Source organism: Talpa occidentalis, unplaced genomic scaffold (assembly GCF_014898055.3).
Source record: "Talpa occidentalis isolate TD23 unplaced genomic scaffold, MPIMG_talOcc4v2.1 talOcc4.16, whole genome shotgun sequence".
Classification (NCBI taxonomy): domain Eukaryota; kingdom Metazoa; phylum Chordata; class Mammalia; order Eulipotyphla; family Talpidae; genus Talpa; species Talpa occidentalis.
Window position 1 is genome coordinate 30,501,815 of NW_023601653.1, and position 25,113 is coordinate 30,526,927.

A 25,113-nucleotide genomic window follows, 5' to 3' on the forward strand; every position below is an offset into this window, starting at 1 on the left:
GAGCGGCCGGGACTTCCGGTTTCCTCCCCGCCCCTTCCGTCCTAGCCGTGCCCGACGCGCCCCCGACCCGCGGTCCTAGGGTTCCGCCAACGGGCGCCCGAAGCCGCCTGAACCCTGGGGTATGGCTGTTGCGGGGTCTTTGAAAGCGGCCTTGCAGGTGGCGGAGGTGCTGGAAACCATCGTGAGCGGGTCCTTGGGGCCCGACGGGCGTCAGGTCTTGTGTACGAAGCCCACCGGCGAGGTGCTGCTCAGTCGAGATGGAGGCCGCCTCTTGGGGGCGCTACATTTAGAGCATCCCATAGCGAGGTACCCGCGACCCGCCCTCCAGCCCATTAGGGCTTCCCTTCGCCTAGGACCTGCATCCCCCCACTCCAGCCCATTAGAGCATCCCATAGCCAGGTATTCACGATCCACGCTGCAGTCCATAGCCGGGTATCCCAGACTGTTTGCCTGGTTTTTTGACCCTTGAGGCTATTCCTGGAAAAACTGTTCTTGTTCTCTCTGCTGCACCCCACCCTAGAATATTGAAATAAAACAAAGTAACTTGAAAAAGGGAAAACTAAGGAGAAATCAGAGGGAATCTATTTTCCATTTATGTCTATAGCTGTGAAGACATTTTCAACATGATCCAGATGTACAAAGGCAACCCACTGAAAATCTGAGTTACTTTCTTTTTTTTTTTGTACAGGATGATAGTGGCATGTGTTTCCAGTCATCTACGAAAAACAGGAGATGGTGCTAAAACATACATTATCTTTCTCTGCCATTTGCTCAGAGGACTTCATGCAGTCACAGACAAAGAGAAGGATTCTTTGATTTCCAAAAATATTCAAACCCATGGAAGATATTGGAAAAATTGTTGTCAGTGGAAACTCATTTCCCAAGCTTTTCTAACCTTTCAGACACAAATATTAGATTGCATTATGGACCAGTACTTAAGTAAACACTTTTTGTCTGTTTTTCCTTCATCCACTAAAGAGAAAACATTGTGTAGGAGCTCTTTAAACTTGCTCTTAGATGCATACTTTTGTGGAAGAGTAGGAAGAAATAATCAAAACTTTATTTCACAATTGATGAGTGACTACTTTTTCAAGTGTATGGCTTGTGAGAGGGGGTTTGAAGAAGTATTTGAGTTAGTGGATGACTGTTTTGTAGAGTTGAACATTGGTGTTACTGGCCTTCCTGTTTCAGATTCCAGGATCATAGACGGACTTGTGCTTCACAGAGATTTTTCTGTGTACTGTCCAGCAGATGGTGAAATGAGCCTAGTGATAGTAACAGATACCATTCAACCTCTTTTTTCATCTTCTGGATCAGAATTTATTCTAAATTCAGAAGCTCAGTTTCAGACATCTCAATTGTGGATTACAGAAAGGACAAAAGCAATAATGAAACATTTACAGAAGCAGAATATAAAATTGCTCCTATCTAGTGTGAAACAACCAGACTTAGTTATTTATTATGCAGGATTGAATGGCATATCAGTGGTGGAATGTTTATCGGCTGAAGAAATTTCTCTAATCCAAAGGATCATTGGTCTTTCTCCCTTTATATCACCACAGACCTCTTTACAGTCTGAAATCTCTAACTGTGCGTTGGTGAAATTTTGTAAGCCCCTTGTCCTTCGATCTAAAAGGTATGTTCATCTTGGTCTGATTAGCACATGTTCATTTATACCACACTGTGTAGTTCTTTGTGGACTAGTGCAGGGTCTTGTTGAACAACATAAGGATGCTTTACATGGAGCTTTTAAAATGCTTCGGCAGTTATTTAAAGGCCTTGATCTAAACTATGTGACACCAGCTGGTGACCAAAATTATATATCAGGTCCTTTTACTTATAAGGATAGTAGAAAAAGTGATCAACTACTAGAAACGTTTAATGACTTGGTACAAAGGCCAGATCAAGGTGTGATTGTAAAGAACAAAAATGAACAGGCAAAAATGGAAACATATTTAAAAGTATATTCAGATTTGGTAGTTCCAAGCATAGAATTAAAAACATACACTCCTTGTTCAACCCCAAAAGTGATATCAACAGATACTCACCAGACTGATGAAAAAGTGAGGTGTTTCTCTCAAAAAAAAACCAGGGTAATTGATGACCCTGAACCAGTTGAGAGTAATTCTCTTGCTAGTTCAACAACAGAAGGCACTAGAATTGAAATTTCTTATGAAAATTTGAAGGTCACAGAAACTGCTATCAAGGGGAGCATGTTACCAGTGAGAGATGAGTCACTGGATACGTGTTCTTTCCAGAGTTACTGCTTCTCTTCTATACCGGCAGGTTGTGTTTTGCCAGTGGGTGGTAATTTTGAGATCTTGTTACATTACTATCTTGCCAACTATGCCAAAAGCTGCCAGCAATCAGAAGAAACCATGGTTGTTAGTATGATGATAGCTAATGCACTCTTAAGCATTCCCAGAATCCTCTACAAGTCTAAGAAAGGAAATAACAGCTTTCCACAAATATATGTCAGAGCTGTCCATGCACTGCAAACCAATCAACCCATGGTCAGCAATCACACAGGTTTGGAATCAGTAGCTGGTAAATACCAGTTATTAACCTCAGTTATTCAGTGTTTGACAAAAATTTTAACCATTGATCTGGTAATCAATATTAAGAGACAACCTCAGAAAATTTATGATCAAGATTCAGAAGATGAACTCTAAAATTGGAAGTTTTTTTTAACCAGAGTTTTAATCCTACTCAAATGATAAAGTAAAACAGACATGTTACCACTGATTCTCAAGTCAGTTGATTTTTCTTCCTTGTCACTCCTTGCTTATATCCATTTCATGCAGAAAAGCCTGGCTAGATTTTCACCAGCCCATATATCACTGAATATATTGTCCAAAACATAATTTTCTGCATTGTGAACTTACTACCATTCTAAAAATTAGTTCCAGATTATGAAATTTAAATTTCAACTTTCTCCTGTCTCCTGAGCTTATGAAAATAATTGCTGTATATGCTGGGTTTTATTTTATTTGTTGCATAGCCAGAATTTAATGGTAAATAATTTTTTTCTTATTCGCAATATAGGTTTTCAAGGATTTATATTTTATTTTAAAGGTTTATAAATTGCAACTAATACTGAGTATCTAACTGTAGATAAAGACAGTATCTTCTACTTTTTTAGTGGTTCTCTGTAACACCCAATACTGAGCTGTTTATACCACGTATTCAGAAGCGTTTGTTGAATGAAGCTGTATCTTTAATCCATTCTCTTAAATATTTATTTCCAGCTTACTATTTAAATATTCTTACTTAGTGCACACTGTGTGGCAGATACTGAATATTCTTACTTAGTGCACACTGTGGCCACTGTGTGGCCAACAAGTTGATGGTTCCTGCCTTCAAGTACCTTTCCTTGAAACGGATGGATGTTACTACTTGAGTTGCAGTCAAATTTAGAAGAACTGTTTAAAATAATTATAGTTATACTTGAAAAAGTAATGACTAATGTACTTAAAAAACTAACATCTATCATGCAGTATCTCCTGATCTTTTCATTAAATATAATTTCATTTTTATAAGATTTATGCATATGGTAACACTTTGTGAACATGGAGAGACTATGTTATGCTACATTGAATTCGTGGATGAATGGACATACTGTAAAATTACTGTGTAATATTTTCCATCCACTTTTTAAAAAATTTAGGTCATTTGATTTTTGCTTTGTGTTGTTTTAAATACTCTTCCATCATTGAAGTCATTGAAAGATTCTTCCACAGAGGCCCTGTATTTTGCATATGTAGGTGTTTTATAGTGATAGTCACTATTTCAGGAGCTCCTTTGTAAGCTGGGACTGTGTTTTTATATGGTTGGTACCTTGTCTAATATGTGATACAATGAAAGGGCCAATGAATGTCTTTTGAAGAACTATTTACTTTTAATTAGAAAAAAACTTTAAAATGGTGAAACATTTTTAATCCTTATCACTAGCATAATTGCTCTATCACTGAGTTAGATAAAAGAACACTTTAAAAATGCAATTATGTAGTATTTAAACTCTTATCTACATGGGATTTGAGGTGACCTGCAAAAAGAACAAATCACAGTAAAAATTCTGAATAAAAATTGAAGACCAAGGAAAATGTAAAGTCACAGAGAAAACCATGCTTTGTAGTCCTGCATAATGAAACTTACTAAATTTGAATTCTATATTATTATATCTTATGGTTCTGGAGTTCCCTGGATTTAGCCGACAACTTCCACTGTATTCTGTTGGCTAAGACAATAATAAAGGTCAACTGAAGTGCAAAGTGAGGGAACACTGTCCCTACCACTCAACAGAAAGAATGCCATTGTCACATTATAAGAAGACTGTGGGCTGAGATATCTTTGGAAAATACAATCTGCTACACCATGGAAGAAAAAAAAGGACAAATATGCATTAACATCTCGGCTGAGTTTTTTATTTTCTGAAATTGCAAGTCAAATGCACTTTTCCCGATAATTTTTATGAATCAATCTCTGTATTTGTTCACCCTATGCCAGCACATCATTTTTATCTCACTTTAAATAGTTGAACTGCTTTAGTCTTGGGAACCATTCATGTTATACTGGAGATGTTATGGTATCCATGTTTCTGCTAAAAGGCAGAAAAGGGGTGTGATTTGAGCCTGAACTTTTTTTCTGATTTTATGCAGTTTGAATTAACTTTGGTGTGTGGAGTTAAATAATGATCTAGTTTCATGTTATTGCATGTGGCTGTCCAAGTTTCTCAACACTTTGTTAAAGAGGCTTTTCTTTCTCCATTTTATGGTCATGACTTCTTTGTCAAAGATTTGCTGTCCAGATTGTGTGGGTTTATAGATGAGGTCTCTGTTCCATTGGTCTGTGTTTCTCTTGTTCCCCCAATACCGTACTATTTTAATTACTATTGCTGGGTAGTGTAGTTTGAAGTCAGGGATTGTGGTAACTCCATATTTCTTTTCTCTTGGGATTACTTTGGCTATTCAGTAACTTTTGTAGGTCCATACAACTGTTACAATTATTTGTTTTATTTCCTTGAAAAATGTCACTGGAATTTTGAGAGGTATTGCATTGGATCTGTAAATTGGCTTTAACTGTTAATTCTTTCAGTCCAGGAACATGGGATATTTTTCCATTTCTTTGTGTCATATTTCCTTTGATAGTGTCATAATTTTCACTGTATAGATCCTTCACCTCCTTAGTTATGTTTAACCAGGTCTTTCATACTTTTTGGTGCAATTGTGAATGGGATTTTCTTCTTAATTTCTATTGGCATCTTGGTCCATTTTCTACAACAGCTGAGTTCTTGAGAATTCCAATATAAATATTGATGAAAATGAAACAGACAGTATTCCATTATATAAACATATAATGGTTTATGCATTGTAAAAACAAATGGGAAGAAATAGCATACAACTGCACACAATGCTGTGGATGAATCTCTCAAACCAAAATAAATCAGTTCCAAAACTGCAAACTCTATGATTCCATTTATATAAAGTAGAAAGCCTGGCAAAAATTAGTCAATGCAATTGCAAGTCATCATAGCAATTGCCTCAGAGTGACTAGGGGCGCTAAAAACTGAAAGACACCTTGATATGAATTTTTATGCATGAATTATGCCCTTTTTCTTGATCTCGGAGTTGCTTACATATTACACTTCCATAAAAATTTCAATTAAAAATAATTATGTGGATCAATTATAGGAAATATGTGCCCTAAAATAAAAAGATTAGGACTTTAGCCCACACTTTCAACATGATCACGGACTTCTCTAATAGGTAATAGATACCCACTGTCACAGCACTGTCCTGTCTAAGAAACTCTTTTTCCCCCCTCCTTTACACAGGGGCTTTAGGAGGTAAAGTTCAGAAAGGGCTTAAGGAGCGGAGAAACAAATCAAGCTTAGCAGTCAAGGAGGGGTCATGTATTAGAGTGCTGTCCCCTCATCCTCTCTTTACAAGGTTTGGAATTTTACGTAATTCCAGCTGCTTAAAAATTGACACAAACATTGCTATGTGCAAATGTTTAGGCAAAGGATTTCTCTATGAGCAAATTTAACACAATTTTATGCAAATTTCTTTGCCAGAAGCTCTGGGGAATAAAAAGACAGTGCTTGACTTCAATAAGCTGCTGGCTGTAAGCGAGATAGCCCCATACCATGAAAAGTATGTAAGGTTGAATGGGGACATACTGATTTAATGCAGCTAGGGCACATGAGATAAACTTACTGTGTTTGATGAAATTCAGGGAGAGCTTATCAAGAAGATAAACTTGAAGTGGAATTTGAAAGAAGGAATTTAAAGGAATCAGGTAGATTTAGTAATGTTAGGAGAAATTTCAGGAGAGAGATTAATAGTGCATTCACAGATTTGAAGGGATCAACACATGAGGGGGCTTTAATTGAAATTGCCTTGTGTCTCAGTCTCAGAAGACATAGAGAATCAATGCAGCATTAAAAGTAATTCATATCTCTACTGGAATCTTTCAAAGGCTGTGCACAAGGATCTATCCAGTTGGTAATCCTTATCCTCTCTTCTTAAAAAATCCTTTTCTACATTCCTTAAAATTCTCTCACATTGTAGCTGTAACTAAACCAGGGGTTGGCAAAAGTTTTATATAGAGAGCCAGATAGTAAATATTTTGGGCTTTATAGGCCAAATAGTCTTTGTCACAACTACTCATCTCTGCAGTTGAGCACAAAGATGATAGACAATATGCAAGTAATGGATGTGGCTGTGCTTCAATAAAACTTTATTTATAATAAGAGATGGCAGGCTGGATTTGGACTGGAGGTCATAGCTTGCTTAACCCTGACAGACTTATACCTCACAAAGACAGCTCTTCACAACATGTGTGTCCTTTTCATTTTTCTCCTTCCCCTGATCCTTTAGCTTCTCTCTTGTAAATTTTGTTAGTCAAGATGTCAAATCCTGTTCTGCGATAAGAATAAGGGTCAGTAAATATAAAAAGAACCCCAGACATACTAGGGAACCACAGACTAATTCTAACCAGGTAGAGTGAATGAATCCAAGTGAAATTTTAAGAAAATTTACCTGGAAGTACTATGTAGGTGGATTGTCATTGATAGAACAGAAGCAGAGATACCAATTGGAAGGTTATTGCAAAGAATTAAGTGATAAATTTAGAGTCTAAACTAGAATGTCAGCTAAGAATGGAAGGAGGTATGGGGTTGGAACAAAGTGTGATTCAAAGATTAACTGGAATTAACCAATTAGAAGCTGGAGAAGGTGGAGGAAGGAGTCAAAAACAATAGCTACCAAGATACAAAGACTGAGTAGGAAAATATTTACATAATTTTTGGTCACTTTTTGTGTCTTCTTGCCTCAAAAATATCCGTGTTCCTCAGTTTTTATTTTTGTTTACCTTTTATTATTTCTTTCCCCTCTTTTCTTTCCTTCCACCTCCCCTGTCCTCTCTCTTCCACCTCCTCTGCTCCTCTTTCTCTCCTCTTGCCTTTCCCTCCCTCATAAAATCACCCAGGGTAACATGATTCAAATTCCTGGCATGCACGATGACTTTTCTTCTGATGATTTCTAGGCATGTTATCTGGCCTAAATGTCTCTAGTGAGATGAGACAACTCCCTAGTTGGTGTTTCCAGGAAGATTGACATACCCTCAACTCAGGTCCAGTTGAAGTTGGTTTTAACCTACTTCCAAACAGTAAGTCAGCCTATTGCTGTTTTTGTGGATAAAGGCAAAAGATACAAGGCTCTTGGTTCAGAGATAAAAGTCCTTATTACTGGGGGGTGCAATTGTATGGGGAATATAAACAAGATGAAAATGCATACATTGTGCAAAAATGAAAAATGATGTAAGAAATATATTTTTTAAAAAAATGGGCAGAAGAGCTAAAAAGAAACTTCTCCAAAGAGGATATGCAAATGGCCAACAGGCATATGAAAAAATGCTCAACATCACTTGTAATCAGGGAAATACACATCAAAACTACAATGCGTTACCATCTTACACCAGTGAGAATGGCACATATTAAAAAAAGCTAGCAACAACAAATATTGGTGAGGATGTGGAGAAAAAGGAACTCTCCTGCACTGCTGGTGGGAGTGCAAACTGGTCCAACCACTATGGAAAGCTGTGTGGAGATTCCTCAACCTATTAAAGATAGAGCTTCCATGTGATCCAGGAATTCCACTCCTAGATATTTACCCAAAGGACACAGAAACATTAATTCAAAAGGGCACCTGCACCCTTATATTTATAGCAGCACTATTTACAATAGCTAAGCTATGGAAACAACCCAGATGACTGGATCAAGAAGATGTGGTATATACACACAATGGAATTTGCAGCAACATGGAGGGAGCTGGAAGGGATCATGCTCAGCAAAATAAGCGAGAAAGAAAAAGAAAAATACCGGATAGTCTCACTCACAGCAGGAATTTAGAAAACCTAAATAAGGGACAAGGAAAAGACTAATTATAATAAATTAAAAATCAAAATCAACAAGCAACTATAAACCAGAGACACACTATGGGAATGGGGGAGGAGAGGAGGGATTAGGGTCAAAATAAGGGGGGTGAAAATTGTAATTGTATGGGGAATATAACCAAAATGAAAATGCAAAAATAAAAGTCATTACTCACAGAACAGCAAGTAGCTTGAGTATTAGCAGGTTGACATAAGTTACTGTCATTCCCCAAATCCCACAAGGGTGAAACAGGAGCAGATGGATGTTTACACACTCAGTGGATTGTGTTACTGGAAAGGGATACACTGAACTTCAAGAATCTCTTTTATTGCAAGCAGTGATCAAGCCACCTCTTTGTCACAGCATTGGTCCCCCACTGTAAAAACCAGCCTGAGAAATGGCCTGGGTAGAGGTCAGGGCCTTGCTTTCTTAGCATACTCAATAAGATGTATAGGAAAGAAAACAGACTCTGAAAGATTGTCATTTTCAACAGTCAGCATGTCCAAAATTGAACTCAGCAACTACATCCTTAAACCTCTTATGTTTTTCATCTCGGTGAAGAGCACCATCTTCTACCTCATCACCAGAACCAATCTGGAAGCTACTCAGACTCCTCCCTCATCCAGTTAACCATTCATATTCATAGCTTCTGGGGATTATTGATAGAATGTGGACACATCTTTGACGCTTACTCTGCCATAGTCATCAAAATGTTCTAAAGGTTCTAGCACAGTCGGTTTTATACAATAAATAGAAGTTTAATTTAGGAGTTAGCTGCATAGAAGATGGTAACGTTCTGATCATGTAGTTAGTAAAGTTACGACAGATTCAAACCCAGGTTGTAGGACTCCAAAATTCATGCTCTTAATCCTACACCAGTGCAGTCACCTTTTTGCCCCCTTTTCATTATTAGTTGTCAATTTGTTCAAAAGTCTGCAGCTATCAAATGGGTTTTGAGTCACATCAAGATCCCCCAGGTTCTTGGGTTGACAAGTGTTCCATGAACATAAGAAGCCCTTTGTACCACCACCTGTCCCAAAAAAGTTTAAAAAGTCAGTGTGAGTCATGGATGTCCTGCAACTGAATAACCTGGAAGTTGAATTCCCTCTTTTGTCAATTCCTTTAGGTTTGCAGTTCAATGCTCGAGGTCTCAGTCTGGTTAGTAAAAATGACCCTGAAAATCATCTGCCTTCTCAGTGAGTTCTCTGAGGAGGGGTCGGTGCAATTTGGTGTGAATCAGCCCTGCTTAGGAGCCTTCATAATCAGCTTCTCATTTCACAAAGAATTTCTGCTCTGTAGGCCTGATGAGAACATGAGAACATAAATCCTTCTGCTTTATATAGCACTTTATATTTCATGAGCACTTAGCTAAAATTAATTATCCAATTAATCTTCAAGGATGATAATCAAATGATTCTTTCAAAATTATCATTATTTATTAACATTAAAAAGCTGGTGAAGATCTTTTTTTATGAGTATTCACAGGGGAAATCAGAGTCACCGAGGAACCTAATTTCTGTCCAGTCAAGGTCTCTCAAAGGGAATTCAACTGAACTTCAACTCGCTGCAACATGTGGGACTCATGGAGGTGGGACCCTGGAGCCTGCCCCACCTCATTGCATGAGAAGCATGAAGTCATTAAATCCTCAAGGCTTCTACTTCTCTCTCAATCACACTAGAATTCTGCCCCTGTTTCTCTTGCTGAACCGACAAGATATTGAAGCCTTCATGGAAACGAAATGTTTTATTCTTGAGAATGTTGCTTGACTTGTATTTTAAGCTAATTTGAAATAGCTATAATTAAACGAGTGTTTTAAATTAATGATACCTTAACTATTTATCATGTAATTAGCTTTGCCAGTGACCATGGTGGTTGAGAACACAGGTGCTGAAGCCAGATGCCAGGATCTGAATCTCACTACCTGGGGGACTTTGCACAAATTACATACCTCAGTTTCCTTTTTCATAATAGGGACACCTTGATAGTACCTGCCGCATGGTGTCATTTTGAGGACTGGTTGAGTGAATATAAGTAAGAGCACTTAGTCTGATTCCAGGTACAAGGTAAATGTCCCAGAAATGAGTTAATAACTTGGAAATTTAATAACTTGGAAATTTTATCGCAACAGAGAGGACACAAATGTGTCGCCCGTGTTTCGGTGTTTCCATTTCCTTTAAACCTGGTGGGTACTGTTGAGCATTCAGCAGATCCACTAACCCCTCACACCCTTCGTCCTTTTCTCTAACCCCTCCCTGTCTGTCCTCATCTCTCTGTTACTTTATCTACTGTTCTTCTCCCTGACCCTTTTCTTTTCATTCCCTTCTTTCTGTTTTTTCACTAATCAGAGTAATGAGGGGCCCTACAGTTGGCAGGGGTCTGCTTGTGGGAAATATTTTGTCCCATGAAGAATCAGAGAAAACAAGCAGCCCCTCTTAAGGGCTCTGATTTCACTCTCCTCCTTGAACTCTGTGTCTTCACCCCACTTTTTACATCTGCCTCTCTGTCTCCTCCTCTCTCTGCTCCCCGATCTCTTATGTCTCTCTCTGACTCTTTCCTTCTCTGTTGGACTGCATATCATTCTCTGTTTCTCTCTGCATCTCTTTGTCACTGTCTCTTGGGGGGTGTGTGTGTGTGTGTGTGTGTGTGTCCCTTTAGTTGTGGAAGGTGAGTTCCTTGGCCCTAGGGAGACTATCTAGTGTGGAAAAAGAGAGGCAAAGACCTCAGATCCTTTGTACTTTCCCTGCTTTGGGGTATGACTGAGAAGACCGTTTTCTCAAATAGAGTAACTGTCAATAGAACCTTGCAGGCAATACTGGAATTGCAGGGAGTCAGGTCCCTCTTGATAGCCCCTGAAGTAGTAGGAACATTTAGCAGTGTATCTAAGTGACAGAGACGGTGATGGGAATCAAGACAACTTATGTACAAGTTAACAGTACATATTTAATGATACACATGATGCTGCATGGTAATTAAGCATAAATGGTCATGAAAATGACTGTAATTAGTGTTACTTTTTCACAGATAAGTCAAATTCATTTCCCCTTTCTACATTACTAATTCACCAGCATCTGTAATCAGGGTCAATGCTGATAATTTTCTGATGTCACACACTCTTTAATTATCACATCCCATGAACATACACAGATGCAGACACACACACACACACAGATCCTCAACTCTAAAATGAGGATTCCCTTGTCCTGGGCTAACCCCACTTTGCAGGTAAGAGATTTGCTCTGCTCTGCCCATGAATCCCCAATTCCCCTCCTTGTAGGTGCTAGAGCTTTGAGATATCTTTAGAGATGACTGCTTGACCACTGTTTGAGGTCCTCTGTGAGTTCCCTTCTAATTCTAAAATTCTATTTTAAAAGATAGTATTGGTAGTGAAAATAATTATATGAGTAGGTTTTAGTTAGATGATTATCAACATCATCATCACAGAAATAACTATAATCATTGTATTTTAATATATTTCAGGTAATCCCTTTAAATTTTGAGGTAGATGATAGTCTTTGTTTCCCAAGTGAGAAAACTAGGGCTTATTGAGTTTTAAGTATTTGCCCGAGGTCATGGAGCAAGTAAGTGGAAAGTCAAGGGTCAAAGTCTTAGAATTTTGACTTGAAAAACTGATATGAAACCAACTTACTCTTCCAGCAAAATATAAATAAGGACAGATATTTCCTTCTCTATATTAAATTTTTTCTATTAGTAACTGTTCAGAATGCAAATCTGTCTTTCTATGGGAAAGAAGGGGTAATGACCACAAAAGGGGTTTTTTGCTGCCAAAAGGAGAGAGAAAAGGCAGGGAGCATTGCCAAACAACTTGTTGAGGGCCTCCATGGTGGCCTAGGGGTTCAATCTCAACACTACCACCACAGTGCCTGGTTTGATCCCCAGCCAGAGAGCTAACCCATTTGGCACAGCAGACCTCTCCTGTCTTGCCTGCTGTTCTCCTTAGCAGTGTACTTCAGTGGTTCTGCCTGTTCTGCTCCCCACTCTGTCTCTGGTGAACCCTCTGACCCCCATACCTCTGGCCTGCACCCCAGTTCTTCTATGCAAAAATAAATAAAACCTTTTAAAAAAAAACTTGTTTATTTTTCCCCACTGACCACTGATCATTTTGAAAACTTTGAGATATCTGGGCAATCTGTGTCCATTCTTTCAGCATTTGCCTGGAAGCTTCTCTGGGAAGAGGCTATCACCTCCTCTGCATTTGCTTACTGTACTCATTGCAAAAAGTTCTCTGAGTGGTCCTCCCTAAGCAGAGTCCCCTAAAGGCAAAATTGAGCTGTTCACCTGGAAGGAGGAAGTGAAGTGTTTCTTGGTCAGACAAGGGGGTGAGGAGCAGGGCTGCTGGGCTTAGAGCTGCACTCACTGCCAGGGCTGATTTACTCCCTCCGTTCAAGCGCTGCTCCTCCCACTGCTCTCGCTGGGTCTACCTGGGAGCAGCCTCCTTGTGCGGGACCCGTCCTGATTCACCACGGTGAATTGTCCATAGGTAAACACTGGTTCCAGTCAAATCAATCAAAATTCTTCCCTAAGACTTAGCCAACTACTTGGGGTGGAGGGTTGGAGGAGGATAGGTCTTCATGGACGAAGGACTGGACAATGTAAGAGGTACTGAAGAACTGAAGTTTCCACCTTGACTCTCCCTGTCCTTGTCTCAGTATGGCTTATACCCCCACCCACCCCTTTCAAATGACCTCAGTCCCTTGCTTCCTCCCACTCCTCTTAGTAAAATCCAAACTGTCCAAACAATGCCTGCTAATTAGTTGGAATAATTCTTCCCTTTCCTGAGAACCATCTTTGAGCAAATATTCTTGAAACTAACTGAACTTCAGCTGACCCTGCCTGCTGAAGTCCTATAAAAAATTCCACCCTCCTTCCCAAGTTAGAACGCTCCTTCTCATGTCGACAGTTTTGAAAAAAAGACTTATGCTAATTGTGCTCTTGTTTTTTTCCACAAAGGATATGAGTAAGAAGATGCTGAAGTGTTAGCAGCCAGTCCACAACTCGTGGAGAAGCCACTCACAGAGAATGACGTTAACATGAAAACAGGTGAAGAGGTAAGTGTTAGACAGAGAGTAAGAGGGAGTCAATCAGAGTGAGAGAGAGAGCGAGAGATCCAGTAATGTTCATTTTCCACCTCATTTCCCCAAGCCCAGCACAACATCTGGTATTCCCATTTTTTGTTATATAAGTGAACTAGTTAAAAATGTAGGATCAAAAACAGAATAAAGGAGAATCACAGCAATCTTCAAATTTGGCTGCAAACATATAATGTTTTTTATAACTCTGTACTGAAGTAAACTCAAATCTAGAACTTCTGTGTCCAGGAATGAGAATTAACATTATTTTGCACTTAGGTAGTTCATTCAACTAGTCTCTTATGGGTAAATGCTCAGCGAGAAACTCAGGGTTCTACCTTCACTTCTTGCCAACTTGACTTTGTGGGATGAAATAAGTTGCAAAAGAATCAGGGTGGTAAAAGATTTTTTTAAATTAGGACTTTCATACAAAATATAAAATTAATATGATATGTGTCAAAATTTTTATTTCATTCATTTAATGAAGAAACTGGTAAAAACTGATTTAAAGGAGACTCCAGAGGAAAAGCAAGTATAGAGTGAGTCAGAAATATTGAGTTGATTTGGCTGATAGATGACAGACTGGTCTCTTATAGAGTGGAAATTAACACCCTTCACTAGACAAAGTTCATTTTTATTTCTAAGATTAGGAAATACTTGCATTACTATCAACCTTCCACAAATTGGCTTAAATTTCTACAGAGTTCAAGGACATATAGTGAAGGACAATGAAAAACAGAATTCTATAGAATTAGATAATCTTAGAAGGATCCTTTCTCCAGAGATTATGCCAAGAATTCTGTCTGTTTGAGTCTGATTTTCTGCACAGGATCTACAGACTGGCTTAAATAGCAGTGAGGTTTGAATAACTAAATTTGAGAAATCGCCTGGCAAATATGACACTATCCATTGCTGCCAAACTGAAAATATTCTTCTACTTGTATACAGTCCCCCAAACTAATTCGCTGATATTTTGTCAACACAATAGCTATCTAAATTTCTAATTTTCCCCATTATGTTAATTAGGGCAGGTTAGCCAGGCACATTGGGAAACACCATCACGAATCCCTGGCACTGCACCTTGAGATGCATGCACAGATGGGGAACTATCTCAGAAACTAGGGTTTCTGTAGGAGGAGAGAATAGATTTAAGATCTCAAAATCAGACAAAACAGAACATCTGAATATGGACTTTTAGCCCCAAATAGGAAAGCCTGAAAATCACAAAGACAAAACTTAAAAACCAACATTCCTGTTTCCTGGCCCCTACCTGCTTCTTGAAGTATGTATAGTTTTATATTTCATCCTGACTTTTTATGCAGGACAACATGATGCACACATTTGGAATCCAGAAATAGAAATACTCATGATCTGGTGGGACTGTTCTTTAGAGCTCATGATAGATTTATCTTCTTACTTGGAGAAAAAAATGGTCAAGTAAGGCAAATTGAACACCTCACTCTCAGGTAATTCAGCCTCTTGGCTAGCTTCACAGCTTCACAGTTGTGAGAGAGGTGGAGACAAGAGCTGAGAGTCAGAAATTGTAAGGCCAAAGCCAAAGGATGGTTCAGCTCAGGCTCAGGTGAAGGAGCACCAGATGAAATTCTAGATACAGGTTCTGAAGACGGAAGTTGTGCAGTTATGCCCCATTTATTTTGCTTTTACCTTGGTCCAGGATGGCCACTGGTATTTAAATGCCAAAGCTGGTATTGTATCCAGTGGAACAGCTAAGTTCATCCTTTCACACATTTATTCACATATGTACTGAGACAGGCTGACTTATTATTCCTAAATGCTCTAGTTTTTGTAATATTTTCTGTATTTAATGTTTCAATTGAAATGGTTTGAGTCTCTCCCATAAACTGTATAGATTTCAGTGCCTTTCCCAAGATTTCTGCAAACCCCACACTTCTTCCACTGCTCACTCCTTGCTCAGACTTTTCCTAATCCCACTGAACTCTCAAACCACCTCAAATTCCTCTTCCTACAGTTCCTCGATTCTTTTCACTTCATCCATTGTTACCTTACAATGGAAAACCAGTGCATGTCTCTGATTTCCTCACCAATACATAAAGCCACATGTAAAGGACATTTACTGAAGTTTGAAACAACCTATAGTGTACATTGCCAAGCAGTGCAGCAAATAATTCAGAAAATTTTAAAACAAAAACAAAATGCTTCTTAAATCCTCTTGAAAAGGATATACATGATGTAAACATGGCAAAGTTGTTAAACTCTAAAACTGCATAGTTACACATGGTTAATGATCCTGTTTTTGTTAAATTCATTTGCTAGAAAGTTTTCATAACAAGAGTTTAAAAAATACACTAATCACGGAACCATGGAAGGTATTTTTTTTGTCTATGTTAGGATGAAAGCAAAACTGCCATAACAAAGGGTTTCTAAAATTTAGGGACTATGTAGACATTTCTGTCATTCTAACCTGATAGTGTTGCTGAGCAAAGGTTGGGTAAGGGGACGCCACATGTTGGTGCAGGGATCCAAACTCGTTTTTCTTATTTCCCTGCTTCCCTCCAGGGCCTTGTCTTTGTCTGCACAGTCAAAGCTGGGCTGCAGACAGGCCTCTGCTCCCTTTCACAGATAAGATAAAGAACAGAGTTACAAGGCAATCACATTCTTTCTATGCACATTCCTTCTATGCGAGTGAAGAGAAGTTGTAGACATTCATTTCCACTCACATTTGAATCACATGACCACACATAGCCAGAAGATGATTAGGAAATACAGCCTCTAAGTTAGGTAATCATATGTCCAGCCAAATTCTATTCCTCTGAAAGAAGGGGAGATGGCTTTTGGCAGATACCTACCAGATATTTTTTTAAACTTCATTTTCTCTGTCTCTCTCCATATGATCCCCAGCCTCCCTCCTTGAGATGGGGGTGACTGTGTTCTCTCATCTCTCTTATTTATTTCCAGCTTCCCAAATTCTATGTGCTACCCAGTTTTTATAGACCAAATTTTGTCCCCACCCCAAATTTGTATGTGGAACTCCAAATCCCCATTACCTCACAGTGTGACTCTATCTTAGAGAGAGGGTATTTTTAAAAAGCAAACCAAAAAACCACCCAGCTTTATTGAGGTATAATTGATATGTACAAAAAACTGCATATATTTGATTATATAATTTGATAGGTTTGAACATACACATACGCACATGAAGCCATTACCACAATCCAGGTAATAAACATGAATCAGGGTTTTGGGAGCAGGCCTGAACCCCAAGACTCCAGGCGGGTTGTGTTTTTGGCAAGGAAAGCATTCAAAATTAAGACCAAAGCTACAGAAAAGCAAGCGATTTATTGATGGGTAGGAAGAAGACCAGGAAAGCCCTCTGAGCAGAGAGGTGTCCCAGGTGGGTAGCCACTGAGGGGCTGAAAAGCAGGTGCTTGTATGCATATAATGGGAAGGAGTAGAGGATTGGCCATTGGGTGTCTCCACTTTGTGTCTCTTGCTAATTGGCTGGGCCCACAGGAGTCTCCTAGGCTACCAAGGTGCCCTGAGTTTGCCCATATTACCTCGCCTACATTTCTGAAACTAGCTTTGGCCCATTGCTTTAGCGTTGTGTTACCGTGTTGGTGTTCTGGGCATCCACGGTTTACTAGGTTACAGGGGCCTCCTGGCCTGCAATTCCTCTCCAGTCAGACTGATAAATGGGCCTAGGGCACCTGGGCTTGGGGCCGGGGGGGCAGGAGTGTGCCCTCCTGGCTCCAACCAGCTGTTGCTCAATCAGGCTGACAAATGGATTCGGGGCCTTGGAGCACCCTCTTCCTGACTGCCTATACCCATTTCCTAGCTTCCTCCTTCAAATATATCATTCACCTCCAGAAGTTTCCCTCGCCTCCACTCCTTTTGTGTGTGCATGCGTGCATGCACTTGAGACCTACGCTCTTACCAGATTTTCAGCATACTTTCCAGTAGTGTTAACTACAAACAGTGCTGTGATCCTGAGGTAATCCCTTAGGAATTCTGTACCTACTGGAGAAGTTCTATTATAGTATGACAGCTAGTGTAATGAAGTGCCTGCTTACTGAGTCAGACATTTTCTAAAACTTTCTCAATTGACTAAACTCAGAGAAGAGCCTGGGAGCTACATATGAGATAAATTCAGAATTCAGCCAGGTCACTGCTTGGTATCCTCATCAAAGATTGATCTTTCATGTCCAGATGAAGTTCTGAATCTTTTTTTTTATTTAAATATTTTATTTTATATAATTCTTACATCTTTTTTCATCTTTGCACAATGTATGCATTTTCATTTTGGTTATATTCCCCATACAATTGCACCTCCCCCCTTATTTTGACCCTAGTCCTTCCTCTCCCCACTCCTCCCCACCCCCCAAGTGTGTCTCTGGTCTATTCCATGGTTCACTTATTTTTAGAAGTTTGGGGAGAGGGGAATAAATCAACAACAACCATATCCAGGAATTTAATGGCAAGGAAATTAGTGTACCCTAAAACAAGATTATCTGTTCAGATAGTGATTTGGACTTAATATACTGCTCTTATGTCCACCTCCAGCATCACCTCCTCAGATCTTGACATCCCCTTCTTAGCAATTCCTTAGGCATGAGCTTACTGTTGTAACCCAGGGAAACAGCAAGTCCTCCTATTCTTTCATATTTTCTTGGTGTCGTAGAGATAAGGATATTCCTTTTCTCTGGATTTAAGGAGGGCACCTCTCAGATAGGATTTTATGTTGCTTGTGGGAAAGGTCAGATAAATCTTTCCTACACATACCATATCTCAAATTTCTCCAGTTTAAAGTATTCGGTATGCCAATGTGCCATATTTAGGGAGTCTATCCTGAACCCTGTCACAAAATAGGAGAAAGTTTGTCTAAAGCTCTTACTTGGGTTCTAAAAGAAAAGCTGAGTTTATAAAATTTAGTGTTTTATTAATATGGGTTTATATAGAATTTATTTATTTTTGGACAATTATATAAACAAGGAACACTAAATAGAGGCGATCATTCCATCAGGAAATGGGGATGCCAGTGCAGGAGTGCTGCTGGCAATAGGGAGTGGGACTCATGGTGACGGGGAGGCTGCCAGTCATAGGGGTGACTTGGAGGCCAGGGGAGTTCATTCTAGTTTTCCATAGAATGGTCTAGATTGGGGGTGTACAAACTGCAAGGCTATGCAAAGAAGGATTTGAATTCTTTTTCCCCTAGATGGAAATTCCCCGACTCAATGCTGATGATGTAGTTCATCAGCTAGATCATTTCATATAAATAGCCCATACCATCTGGATACAATCAGGGAATCAGGTATTCCTGAACCTGCCTTCTTGGAGCACAAACAATATTCATTGAATCTCATAAGGGCTGACCCTGGCTCCCTAAGTGTGTGAGTGCATGTGAAATTATTCCATTAGCAATGGAAAACTATAGTTTACAATCCCCAAACCTGTCTGTCTGTTCTGTTAGCAAGAGTCTGTGTGCTTTCCTGGGGTCTGGAGGGTGGATGTAAGAGGGGAGTTACTCTAGGTAGCCAGAATCAAACTTCAAATTGTCCGTGCATTCACTTATTCATTCTGTGTAGTTATTGAACACCAAGACCCTCACATCCCAGAATACTTGAGAAGGTGTTGTGAAAATATAATGGACCTATTAGCATCTTCTGTTTCTCAAGCTTTGCTATTGTCGGTTCCTTTTAGCCAAGGAAGAGGGAGAGAGAAAGGGGAAAGCCAGAAAGAGAGAGGGAACAAAGGAGTTTTTAATTATAATTTCACTTTTTTTTACAGGCAGAAAGAGCTATTAAAACTTGCTTCCAGAAGAGGAGGTCCTGCTTCCTAATGGATCAGAATGGATCAGAGGAACTTTGATTTAAGATTCAGGTATTCATAGCACTCAGAGTGAGGAGAACATTTTCATTTATTCTAAATGTCCTAGAAGTTTGCCTAGGAGGGAGGAACGTTGCTGAAGAGATGTGCTAGAAAAAGTCCTGTTTCATTCCCGGTTCATATCTTTCAGAGTGGGGATTCTTAATTATTTTTAGCTTGAGGGTTTGTGAGTATTTTAAGAATCTAATGAAAGAAATAGATTATTCTGCTGGGAATATGCTTTGGTATGTTTGCATACACATGAAAAATAATTTCGAATTCAAAGACCCAGAATTAAGAACCAGCCCTCCACATGGTGTACTCCCACACACGGACCCTGTCCTTGCTGGTTTCCCGCCCTGGCCTGACTGGGACAGCCTCAGACCTACATGACTCAACAACTGTGCAAGGTAGGAAGAGAAGATGAATGAAGGATTGGGCCTTCCTATCGCACACTGAAATACTGAACACAGGTTTCCATAGAAATTTGCTGATGTTGCTCAATTTCTGGTACCTTATGGGTTAACAGATTGTGAACAGAAAAATCACGATTATTTTTTTGGGACAATCTAATCTGTTCCAACCAAGTAACTTCTGAATGAAGCTCTGTAACTGAGTAAGTTGGGTGACTTAGTAAGTAGAGGACAGCCTACTTATGCTCTGTTTGGGAAAGAAGAAAGAATATCCTACTGGACATCCACAGGATTGGGCTCCAGGCACAAAAACTGAAGAGTGTGCACATTATGGGAAAGCATTATTTTAACTGAAAAACTAACATATTCCCCATGATATTAGGTCTCTATTTCTTTAAATTGCTCACTTTCTCCATTGCAGATGCATCACCTCTGTGCTGGTAAGTGTAGAGGAGGCTGCACTTCTTCCAACTGGTAAATATTTTCACATAGACATAGATTTTTGAAATACATAATTCTGCAAGGCTGAATAACTAGCTATTTTAATTATCTTATACCACCTAAGGCTTCAGTACTTTGGATTTGATTTTGATGCATAGTGTTCTATAGAAAGCACAAGCAAAAATGAATAATTCATAAACGATGCCTTACATTTATAATTTATTTACAGCCCAGACCTCATGGCAACTCAGAGAACATCAAACACCCTATACCCTGGCCTGCCATTTAAAGCAGCATTTAGGAAAAAAAAAAAGAACAAGACAACACAAAAGATACACTGATGACTTTACATAAGGCAATGAAAAAGAAACATAAATATTTGCTGAGAAGTAAACTGAACAATGATGAAAATTAAAGGTGGCTTTGAGAAAACCAAAAGTATCAAAATATTAACTATTGATGTCATGAGGGAAATTGCATATTATTTGTTATGACCTTCTCTCTCTGTTTTCTCCGAGCTAATTCTTCATGGTATCTTGTGATTTTGTTTCAGTCTTTCTGATTACTCTTATTGACTAATAAAATAAGAGTAAATTTTAACAATGAAAAACTCTAAAATTCTTACAATGATTAGGAGAGGGACATAATTTTGTCTGTTTTCCAATATACTAATTCATTGTTTTGCAATAATTTTTTTTTTAATATCAAGGGCCCTAAATGTCTTACCATCCATTGTCATCATCCTTCTCTGCAGGGGAGGGAGCCCCAGGGAATCTTGCTGGGCAGGGAGGAATTGTTTTGGAAGACAATTAATGGAAATCCCAAGAGAGGAAGAAAATTCAAGAACCCTGAGAATTTTTTTTTTTAAGATTTATTTATTTATGCATATAAGAGCTGGGGTGCAGGCCAAAGATGGGGGGTGAGGGGATTCACCAGAGAGAGAGTGGGGAGCAGAACAGGCAGACTGACTGAAATACACTGCTGAGGGGAGCAGCGGGTGAGACAGGAGAGGTCTGCTGTGCCATGTGGGTCACTTCCTTGGCCAGGGATGGAACTCGCCCTAGAACCCTGAGGATTTTGAAAATTACCAATGATGTGGTTAAAACAGAGTAACTGCTAGGGGTTTTGTAGAAGGTGAAATAATGAGGGGACAGATCATGAAGGAAATGTTGTGCTAAATCAGAGATTGTCCATATGGTTCCCTAAATATTGAAGGATTATAAGCAGGAAAAATTTGATTGGATTTATATTTTAGAATAAGCACTCTGAAGCAATTTAGAAAATGCATGAAAACGTGTAGAGATTTAAAAAACAGGGATCACTTAGGCGGTTAGTGCTAAAGATCAGGTTGACTATAGTGAGGGGCTTAACAGGGCTGATATGAGGTGGGTAAAATATTTGGGCAATGGGGGTGGTAGTGGCCATATATATTTTAAAAATTATGGGTCCATGAGAGATGATTAACTTATAATTTAGAAAACAGGTAGAGTAAATGTATGCATAATTTCCAGTCAGGGCATGGAGAGAGTCTTCATAGTATCCCAGCCCTATCTATTCCTGTTCATGTCCAGTAACTATATCTTCATTCTCTTTTTTTGCTAAATATGTTGTTCCTGGCTAATTTGTATCTCCCACTGCAAGAGAAATGTACCTATGTAGTAATTATTCACAATGCTGTGGCTTTTCCCAAGTTATTTGCATAGAAACAAAATATTTTTGCTCCAGCAGAACCCTAATGCCAATTATTTCATCCTTGTGATTGACATCATCCATCCTGAATATGACCTCGAATGATTCTCACAGGGGTTTTTACAATGTGTCATTGATGATGATCAGATCTATGTCTTGCCCATAGCATGCAGGACAATTCATTTCTTGCTGATACATTTATTGTTCAGTATTCTATGCTGTAACTATAACATATTCAAACCATGCCTTGAAATTTTTAGGCCATAATCACTGCATTCTTAGAATGTCATCTGTTTTTACATTGAACACACAGCACTTGCAGAACAGGAGAGGACAGAAGGGAATCCTATGGGTCTATGGGAAGAGCAAATTCCCATTTCTTCAAGGAATGCACATCTTGGATCTGGTCACCACAGGACAACACGATGTTATCATATCAATTAAAGTATGCAACAGATATTGATTAGAGGACCCATTGCTCTGGCACAGCAATCTCAAAAGCCCTTGGAGTAAACAGGCCTGGTCTGTGCTGGAGGACTCCTTGGCATGTGGTACATAGCCTGCAAAAGAAATAGGCAGCTTCCTGAATGCCAGCAGCAAGGGGTTGGAGGTAAAGAGAGTCCTGCTACCACTGTCAGTGCCCTTGCGTGCTGGAGCCCAGAGGTGGCTCTGCAGTTGTAGCCTAGACACTTGGGCATGGCCCCCACATGCAGCTGAAGTCCAAAGCTAGACAGAGGACGATCAGCAGGCCAAAGCCCTGAATTCTTCTTATTCCTGTTGGGTCAATAGCTCAAAATCAGATTGTTAATCTTTTTCTGGCAACCCAATATCGAAACACTCAGTGAAGGACACACCACACTGAGCAGTAGGAACAACCTCCTTGTTGGCTGAACACCTGGAACTGGGACCTGACCATGGGACCACAGAAGAACCCATAAGAACAGGCTGCAGCATTCCTTAGGGCAACTGATCGACCACCCACACCGGACAGTTTTAGGGAGCAGTCTGAAGAGAAGAAAGAGACCAGAAATTGTGTGAGCTAGGAGCACCTCACCTGGATGGCTCTGTCACAGCAAGACAGTCCTGGACACAGAGGGAACAGATTTCCAGGAGGGCATCTAAAACACAGAGATACCTTTATCACAGAACCTCCCACGGGGGTCCTGCTTGTCAATATCTAAGGGTGATACGTGCAGTTTTAAGGGGTACTGGCATGAAGAACTAGAGTTCATTTGAGAGACTCTTAGAAGATGCTTAGGGAAATGATCCTTAATAAAGATTTCTGAACTTTTCTCTTCTCCTCCTCTTCTTTCTCTGTGTTTGTATCTGTCTCTCTGGCTCTGTAATTGTCTCCTTCACATGGATACACACACACACACACACACACACTTTACTAAACAAATCTTATGGGAAACACCAACATATAAAACAGCTACAAGCCCTGGTGTGGGGGCTGAAGTGGGACATGAGGGTTCAGAATTTACCTGGTGACCTGATCAGCAACTTCCCCTGAGACACTTCTGTCTCCCTGGAGCCCTGAGGCTCCATAGAATGCAGTTTGAAAGCTGCACAGCTAAAGAATGTACACAGAGGCCAGCTGGGGGTGACAGTTCAGGCCAAGGTGCTGTTCACCCTTCTGTTGGTATTATAGCAATCCTGTATATTTCCCACATGGTACTTTCTATTATTCTTGGAAAGTTCATTGAAGAAAGAACTTAAGTCACTTGAATTTTTTTAGCTTCCCTTGTTCCTTAAGAATCTGATTCAAGGCCTCCCCGGTGGCGCAGCGTTTGAGCGCTGGGTTGCAAAGCTGCCCGCAGCCTCTGCAGCGCAGGTTCGATCCCCGGCTGCTGGGCGAGGGTCCCACATGGCGCGCAGACCTCTCCTGCTGCCCGCTGCTCCCCTCAGCAGTGTACTTCGGTTCTTCTGCCTGCTCTGCTCCCCGCTCTGGCTCTGGTGAATTCTCTCACCCTCCCGCGCTTCTGACTGTACCCAGTGCTTGTATAAATAAAATAAATAAATCTTTAAAAAAAATCTATCATTATAAAAAAAAGAATCTGATTCAAATCTTGATTAATTCTTGCAGTTTTCACCACCTTATACAACGCCATAAAGAAATTTTATGGGAGCTGTTGTTTTTATAGACAATTCATAACATCTCTCCCCAAAACTGAAATACCCCCTGAAAAATTTCACCCATATCTTTATACACCGAATGAATTGGATCGAAGGATGTCTTTGCAAGGTTCTGTGATGAGGGTGTATCCCTGCAATTCCACTCCAGACCCACAAGAAAGTCATATAATTAATGTGGTTTTGTTTTGTTTTCAAAATCCCTTTACCAAATGCCTCCAGGAGGTTCCCCTGTTTTCTGGAGAACAGGGAAACTATTGTGCTTGAACTGGAAGGACTGACAGCAAAGGAGGTTGACCTCAGTGCCCTTGCTGCAGAGATGAAAGGGCTGCTTTGAATTTCTTGCTGAAAAGTTGACAGTATTTTCATTATTTCTGTGAAGCCTAACGCTGGAAGCCTTTTAAAGGAGCAGCATTTGTGTCCCGCACCCTATGTAAGAGAAGAATGGTGCAGATCCTATCTGTCTGGAAGTTTCCAGAGACCTTTGGAGAATTGCTCGGACATGCTCCTATTCTTTTTCTCCCTCCACCATCAACAGTGTCACCTGCAAGGCCCCTTCAGGTGGGGAAATGCTCGTTATCAAACCATACAGTCAATCATCCACCAGGGCACCAAGGTCTCCTCCTTTTTCCTCTTCAGAATTAAGCTACATTACCATCTTGTGCTTTAAACCTTGTCTTTACACATTATGCTTTGCATTTTATTGTGTTGTATATTTCATAAGACGATCCTTGTAGACATGACTGCAGTCTTGTATTTGATTCTCTAACAATATCGATGCAGCACTTGACTTTTCTGGATTTCCTGATACTTGGATGTTAATTGAGAATTTCACCTGCTTAATTGGGTTAGAACAAATAAAACATATGTCTGTATGTACTCTAAAGCCCCAGTCCTTCTCTGAAAACCGAGCCTTGCGCTGCCCTGCTCTAAAAGCCTGGTTAGGCCTATTCCCACTCTAAAACATAGCCTTTTTTTTTTTTTAGATTTATTTATTTATTTATACAAGCACTAGGTACAGTCAGAAGCGCGGGAGGGTGAGAGAATTCACCAGAGCCAGAGCGGGGAACAGAA

At 39.8% G+C, this 25,113-nt stretch overlaps 1 protein-coding gene across 4 annotated transcripts; it reads left to right on the plus strand.

Moving 5' to 3' along the window:
• The first annotated feature begins 45 nt into the window (after positions 1 to 45).
• On the plus strand, positions 46 to 22,369 carry BBS10 (Bardet-Biedl syndrome 10). Of its 4 annotated transcripts, none has more exons than XM_054696199.1 (5): positions 46 to 306; positions 689 to 1,636; positions 13,404 to 13,501; positions 19,286 to 19,378; positions 22,220 to 22,369. In XM_054696199.1, exons 1-3 carry the CDS (start codon positions 122 to 124, stop codon positions 13,408 to 13,410), a joined length of 1,140 nt encoding a protein of 379 aa, XP_054552174.1. In that variant the 5' UTR covers positions 46 to 121; the 3' UTR covers positions 13,411 to 13,501; positions 19,286 to 19,378; positions 22,220 to 22,369. The 4 variants fall into 4 exon arrangements, with proteins under 4 accessions (XP_054552174.1, XP_054552173.1, XP_054552175.1 ...); XM_054696198.1 differs by lacking the exon at positions 22,220 to 22,369 and adding an exon at positions 19,650 to 20,261; XM_054696200.1 differs by lacking the exon at positions 22,220 to 22,369 and adding an exon at positions 20,198 to 20,261.
• Positions 22,370 to 25,113: the final 2,744 nt, after the last annotated feature.

What these genes read in the sequence shown, in the direction of transcription:
- BBS10 (XM_037513952.2), top strand. Translation starts at nt 122, where the DNA reads ATGGCTGTTGCGGGGTCTTTGAAAGCGGCCTTGCAGGTGGCGGAGGTG. An exon ending in TTAGAGCATCCCATAGCGAG is followed by an intron (nt 307 to 688) that starts GTACCCGCGACC and finishes TTTTTTGTACAG; the next exon opens with GATGATAGTGGCATGTGTTT.